The 7,696-nt window shown below is 41.4% G+C and overlaps 1 protein-coding gene across 1 annotated transcript; it reads left to right on the plus strand.

The window, feature by feature from the left end:
- Positions 1-1,094: 1,094 nt before the first annotated feature.
- Positions 1,095-7,451, plus strand: LOC146173713 (uncharacterized). Its single transcript, XM_084585250.1, has 5 exons — positions 1,095-1,338; positions 2,028-2,868; positions 3,756-3,824; positions 6,136-6,225; positions 7,335-7,451. Exons 1-5 carry the CDS (start codon positions 1,115-1,117, stop codon positions 7,449-7,451), a joined length of 1,341 nt encoding a protein of 446 aa, XP_084441376.1. The 5' UTR covers positions 1,095-1,114.
- Positions 7,452-7,696: the final 245 nt, after the last annotated feature.

The raw sequence follows: 7,696 nt of genomic DNA on the forward strand, positions 1-7,696 counted from the left end.
GGATAACCGATGGTCGCTGAGGGTAACAAACTGGATTCCAAGGGAAGGAAAGCGTAGCAGGGGGCGGCAGAAAGTTAGGTGGGCGGATGAGATTAAGAAGTTCGCAGGGGTCAAGTGGATGCAGCTAGCACAGAACCGGGTTATGTGGAGAAATATGGGAGAGGCCTTCGCCCTGCAGTGGGTATAATCAGGCTGATGATGATGATGATGATGATAATTGTCTAGGGTTCACCGCGCGTTAGATCGAGTGGACTCTAGTTACAGGATGGCGGTTTCAGCGAACAGCGTTAGGTGTTTGCAAAGGGTTTCGCTGGAACCAGTAATTATTATTAGCGTGGAACAGGGTTTTCACCTTAGCCACATGTACAGCAATGAGAAAAGATTACGGGAACAGGGGAGTGCTGTCACGCTATTCTGCTTATTTCGACTCGCTAACGATAGCACCGCCATCTGTTAGACGGCGCTGGCGTGGACATACGGAATGCACTTCACCACAAAAGGAACCTTGTTGCTGGTACCCGCCCTGACGTCCTTTTCAAAGGAATTCCGGCTCTTAGAGAAATTCCGAGGACCTGTTGACACCAAATAGTCTTAAGGAAAAGGCGGGATTTATATTTCAACATATTACCTGCGTACCGAAAAGGACACCTCTCAGCCGGGACAGCGAAGGTATTGTTCACCAATGTTATTTTTGCAATGCAGAACTCAGTGGGATCCGGTACTTTTGAAGCACTTTGTTCAACAAAAAGCAAAATGTCATTCAAAATTAAAAAAAAGAAGCGAATTTTGATGAATAATTGACGTTCTTCAAGCGCCCTAAAATAAAACTGATTTCTACGTTGAATTAGGGCACGCTTCAATATGGTTCAATCAGATTTTAGCTAATAGCGATAGCACGTCAACCTCTTTGCTACATTGACCTCGAGTACCGTTCAAAAACATTCAAAATAAAGTAAGGTCTCTTAGACTGATGACACGGGCTAAAGTTTTCTATGTATATTTCTTACAAAAACAAAACCTTGTACGTTAATACACTGCCAGAGATGTATACAACAGAAGAGTTCTTGTCATCTTTTCGCACATCCTGTCCGCAGGTATCAGCACGAGAGCTACAATGAACGCATCAGCGTATGATGTAACGCGGACGAAGCTCACTAGAATAAGCCCAATCGCCGATGACGTAGCGCCCGCCCATGGAGACAACCGGGGCTGCCGCAGAGAAGACGAGCACAAACCATCACCATATAGCAACATGCTCAGAAGTTTTGCTTTTCAAGCCCGCCTTTATCGTCTCTGCGGCTGCCTCTTCGTCAAGGACATGTTTGCCAAGGCTCCAAGGTAGATGCATGCTCAGAAGGGATGAGTGTTGCTGTACGTGACGCTGCATGACTACGTAGCATAGTTGTCAAAAGTTCCAACTACGCGAACGTGGCAGTGGATTTGAAGGTTTTGCTATTTCCAAAGCTGTGTTTGTGAAACCTCTAATTTAAGGAACCAATGAGCTCTTTTTATACAGGTAGGACTGTTATTCGGACTGTTCCAATGCCCTTCAAACATACATTTGACAAATTTTATGTGGTTAGTTGCTGCACTTTGTTCCTTCTTATGCTCCAGTTTTAAGTACCTGTTATACTTGACAATGAAGTTACGATATTGTTTATGGAAAGCTTATCTTTGAAACATTTCAGTGACCGGTAGTGAGCAGCATGTGTTCTGGAAAGATGTTTATTTTCTATTTTCAACAATAAGACGGCCCTTACAAGCAGCAATCCGAAGCTCAATCGCATACCTTATAACTGCAATAAATAAGAATACTGTTGACGAGGGTAAAAACGTATAAGCTTAAAAGCATTCCACATAGAATATGCAGTCAAGTGGTAACCTAAAACTAAAAGACTTTTTTTACTGCTGCTGAAAGATTACGCAACTTTTTAAATAAATAATCACTATAATTTAAATTTTATTGAAAGTGTTTTATTATCTAGACGTCGTTCTTTAATTGGAAGACATTGCTTTTATGCTTACAGGTCTCCTAAGGTAATCTGGGTCCACTGGTACAGCCTCTACGCAGCCGCATGCTTCATCTTCTACCTGTGGTTCGAGATCGACATTGTTACCCGTAGTCCGATTGTACTGGGTGACACATACCGATTCTTCAACAAGTCCCTTCTCGTTCTCCTTAACGTCGTCATCGTTCTCAATGCCTGCAGTAACTTCTTGACAATGGTATTTAGCTGCCGAAAGATTCTCGACTTCTTTCTGAAAGCCACCCGTTTCGAGAAGGAAATAAGCATTCCAACGTGCAAGTGCTGCAGCCAGAGGCATTTTTTGTTGTCCGACCTCTCAACAGCGATGATGTTCGTCGTGTACTTCGCAGGCTACATGATGGCGCTCTTCTACCAGGAACAAAAGGTTGACGTCGACGACGTACTGAATGTTCAGGACATCGTTGACAGAGTTTGCTGCATTTTTGCTGCTGTCCTCTTCTTTGTCTACGACAGTGCAAACATGCTCACCCTGCGACATTCGGCAGATGTGCTGGAAAGATACGTGACCTTCCTCAAGCAACAGTTGGAAGAATATGCAGGCGATAACTGCCTGCAATGCGAAATGGCAGCGAAGGAAGTTCAAGCGACGAGGATCCAGCTTACGACTGTTTTAGAGCTCAAGAACCACATCAACGGTATCTGGCAGAAGTCGATTGTTGTCTCTAGCACAGGAATCATTCTTGTAACTTGTATCTCTCTGTACACGGTCATCCCTCAGGGGATAAAGAGCACTGAGATATGGATTGCGATCGGCTACTCGGCGTTCGCTTCCTACGAGTTCTTCAGGCTCGCAAACGTCAGTCAGTCGCTGTCCAGCGCTGTAAGTGATGCCATTTTTGTGCTTACCTTTAAACCTTTGTGATACCACAGTATGTGCCTACGGCCGATGCAGAAACTGTTTACCTACTCTTCATGCAGATTTAGCTCAAAGTGCTGCGTTTCATGAAGCACCGGAGCGTTACTTAGTGGTTACATTAATTTTTCGACGCATCCAAGCCATATGCCTCTTAGGAGTTGCGGGCTGGAAGCACTACACCATATGCTAAAATTTATACAAACCTTTCGTGCTTTGTAACGCTGATAATATATGCCAGCTAATTCTCTTAAACACATCTAGTGACCTTGCAAACTTTGTTTGCGGTCACGGCAGCGAGGCGTAATAGTAAGTTACCAACTGATGCATTTCGTCCCAGCTTTCACCTGAGAAGAAATACTGCCTATTTTATAGCGCATAATGCTTCCTACGGAAGCAAGCTGTTTAGACAACCTTTAGATGGTGAGGAGAAAAACGCGTAAAAAACTTAGGAGCAGTTGGCGTTGATTGTTCAGCCATGGCTTATACGTAATATTGTACGCTGTTGAAGTGGGGCCTCAGCCGTTTCGGTGATCTTAAGTGATTTGAAAAGCATGCAGGAAATATTATCTACTGCAAACCTTTATGTGTCGAAACTTTGGGCTGTCCTGAAGAAAATTATCACGTTCGTTACCTATATTTTATATTTTGACATAAGCTAAGGGTAATGTGCTTCTTTCTGAGCCGTAGCTTGATGCGGTGATACACGTTGCGGCGCTGAATAATTATCAAGCCAGAATTTATCATGATTCACTGGGTTGTTGCCGTATAAAACGACTGAAGTAATGGTGATATCAAGGTGACGTATACGTATACTTACATATATCCTCTCGAATTTGCTTATCTGCTTTCAGGTACAAAATATCAAGAATTTATGCCGAAGAACGCTGACTCTGGATCGCACAGTTGCTTTTAACGTTCAGGTGAGAAATGTCACATGTGAAAAATAGCGCTAGATAAGAAATAGACTAAGCACAAGTTACCGCAGAATTTGAATGCTTATGGTGAGCTGTTAGGCATCCCAGGTTTCAAGCAGGAAACAGATGTATTTAATTTGAAATGCCTTTACATAAAATTTGAATGTAATTTTTGGACAAACTTCACTCCTGGCTCGAAATATTATGTCCGCTGTTAATCCTATTTTCCGGTACCAACGTTTTGTTACAAAGATTGCTGGTAGTCCTGCGACACATTTCTTGAAAGAAAAAGTATTTTAAGGTGGGGACATTTCTGCACTCATGGTGATGTTGGTGTCTATTCGCAGCATATATATATATATATATATATATATATATCTCCACCGCATGAAGAAGTAATTGCAAATTACCAGCACTGCGACGAGGAACAACAACGAGAGACGAAGGACAACGACAAGCGCTTGTCATTGTCCTTCCTCACTCGTTATTGTTCCTCGTCGCAGTGCTGGTAATTTGCAATCATGTACCAACTAGCTCAAATTCCCGTATTACTGAAGAAGTAATGTGTCTGCAACGGAACTCGAACCACTATCCCACGGATCCTCATGTAGCCGCGCGCGTTAGCAACTACACCACGCTGGGCTCGAAAAGTCGGATGGGTTTTTTACAGCACAGTATTTATTGCACGCGTTTAAATGGTGTAAATACCTATATACATTATTTAACGTAATCAGCCTGTAGGCGAACAAGTTCAATTAAAATATGCAACCCCACACAATTAAAAATGTTTTAACGCAACGCTTCTAAAGCGGTTGAAAAGAACGACAATACATCAATAATGAGAGCCAGTCCAGTTGACATTCGCTGTCCTCGTAAGTGTCCGTCAGCTTGTGCACTATCTGGCCGAAATGACTACTCGTGAAACGAGAGGCTCACCATTCCGGTCTAACATGCGCGTTTTCCACAGACTCAGCAGTTCAAGGAGGAAAATCATGTCAAAGGGTTCAAGGTCATGTTGGGCGGCCATTATGTAACGCTAACTGTGCAAATTCAAAACAGTCTTTCTACAGTGTTCTTTGTAAAACGTCCTAAATAATATCGCGTCTTCGCAGGCAATAAAACAGTGTTCGATGGCTTTAGCTGTATCACATAGCCGACAATTAACAGAATCAACAAAAATATTTATTAAGTCACATTTTACCAGATAGAATGTGGCATAAAAATTAAAGAAAAATGTTTTGGTACAAGGAAAATCGGCATTTTACGTACGCTTATCAACACATCACGCCCAAAACAATTTGATTACAATCAGACGCCGGAACAGCATAGATTTTGATTCTTTGTTGCATTTTTACACGAAAGAGAGAATAAGTGCTCATACAAAAGCGAACTTGCGGAAAACGCACAAAATCGTAAACACCGTTCATAAACTCAAATTATAAGAGCCGATCGGTAAAATTATAAGAGTCCACTAAGTTGGGAAGAAGGTTCACAAAGGTAGTTTTACGCTAGACAAGAAGAACTGCGACAAGTTTCTCAAGTTAACCTTGAGAAACTGGTCGTAGTTTTTATTGTCAAGCGTGGGGATGGCAGTAGCGATGACAATAATGGTGCCTTTAGTTGATAATGATGATTGTTAGTGATTGGAAGGTAGTAGGAATGAAATGATAGCAGTTAGTGAAAACAGTTCTCTAAAGTGGCTTCCGCCATTTCTGCTCTTAAGCATACTTAAGCGCAGGCTTGTAATTTGTTTTCTTAACAACCTAGATAATTTCAAAATGCATTTGTTTTGAGAAACCCCTATAACATTTCGTAATCTTGATTCCGCTATACACTTCCAAACCATCATTTTAGGAGTGCATTATCAAAATTGTTACGATTGGAACCTTTGCATCACGTGAATATTTATGCTTTATTCATTGTGTTTTTGAATAACTTGGTTTATTGCCTCAAGGCATAATGGAATATGTAAAAAATTAAGGGGCATTAAATAAAAAAAAAAAGGTTAGCTGTTCTAATAAAGTTCAAGAGAGAGCGATGATAAGGCCCTTGAGTCCATGCAATGTATGAATATGAGTTGTTCGGCGAAAGGCCTACTGCCGTCAGGTGCCGAATTCTCGTTGGCTTCAATGCCGGGCAAACCCACAACCAGTGGTGAATATCTGCCTCGTGATCTGGTGACTTGCAGATAGGACATCCTGAACGTTGATATAAATATCGATATTGCGGCCATGTTCGTGTCACCGCAGGTGTGAGGGCAACCCCGACCCTGATCCTCCGTGGCGCATCTACTTTACAGTAATTTTTTTTTCTCCAGATCATTTATTTGGACAACAGCATCAATCCAGACGACCTCAGCCTACACGGCAATGATTTCTTCAAAATCAACCTTGGGCTGCTGGTTTCCGTAAGTCGCTGATAACGTATGAAGTTACAATGTGAGCGGAAAAATTTTATTTTGTTTTTCGCAAATATTTCAACCCAATCATAATAGCGTATTTTATCTAAAAAATGTTTAGCACTCCAGTAATATAGATATAACCTTCCCTCCTGGTGATTAGATTTTGTTTAAATTTGTTTAGAACAGGAAGACTATTCAATATTGCTACAGTCATCTGCCAGCCAGCGAGATATTGTCTTGGTCTGATTAATTTGCACCACTCTGAACACTTGACATATTGCATACGTGATTTAGGAAGAAAGCGATACATGGAGAGCGCCCGTATACTGTATTGCACGTAGAAAACATAATATCGTCGCTACTGAGAACCTTCAAGATCATAATAATTGTACAACACTTCCACGACTAGCCGCTTCCTATATTTATTAGCGAAATAAGCTAAAGGAACAAAGAACAAGAGGCTACACTCGCATGTTCACACACAGGCAGCACTTCTTTCTTTGTCGTTTGCTGCACTGCTGCGGTGGTTATAAGGTCAGACCCAACTAGCCCAAATTTCCACATTATTGTCAAAGACATGTTTCCAAATCCTTATTAATTTGGCTACGACAAATATACTACTTATAATGTGAGGTTGTTCTTTCCGAAGCATACTTCACGGTTAGTGAACGTTTTGTACAATAGATGCGTGTTGTAGACTTTTGTAATGTGTCCGTGAAGGCACACGTATCACTAATTTTAGGGCTGCTCGAAGAAAACATTTTCACATTTGATGATTCTAACAACAGTGCATATTCGAAATGGTGGAAAACATGAACTAAACATCGATGTTTATTGCTTTTAATTTAGAACTATAGCATATACGCTTCATCTAAGATGTGAAAGCTTTATTGGCCCTGAATTACACGTTTGGAATTCAATTTTGTCGAGTAAATAATTTGAGGACTGTCATAGAATTCGGTAGCATAGACAGTACAAGAACGTGTGTGAAAAGAAAAAATTCTACTCAGTAATGCGGCAAACAGGGTATGTTTTGTGACTGCAGCATTGCAGACTAAACTTTCGTGTGTGATCTGTTCTCCATGTTCATTTATTTTGACACGTGTTCTTTCCAGATGGCGGGATCTATCATAAAGTACACGGTAATACTAGTGCAAACAAGTCCGGACTTGGAGGGCACAAAGGAATGCATATCTGGTACCGCGAGAGCGAACATCACGGTATCAATTTGAGAAATAACACGAATAAAGATATAATGCAGCAATTATTTTAGCTACCATTAAACAGTACGCACTCAGCACGCCCCCTTTGAGAACACCCGAAAGGAAGGCAATGGGTTCAGAAGAGGAACTCGTAAGTAAACTGTCTTTAAAGGTAATGTATTCACACAGCAACATGATAAGAAACTTTACATCCCCATTTGCGGAAACCTATCGCGTCAATAAGAAATTGCTTGCCCTAAGGGCAGATCTTTTGT

The sequence above is a fragment of the Amblyomma maculatum genome, chromosome 11 (assembly GCF_055883805.1).
Source record: "Amblyomma maculatum isolate TAMU_Amacu chromosome 11, ASM5588380v1, whole genome shotgun sequence".
NCBI classification, from domain to species: domain Eukaryota; kingdom Metazoa; phylum Arthropoda; class Arachnida; order Ixodida; family Ixodidae; genus Amblyomma; species Amblyomma maculatum.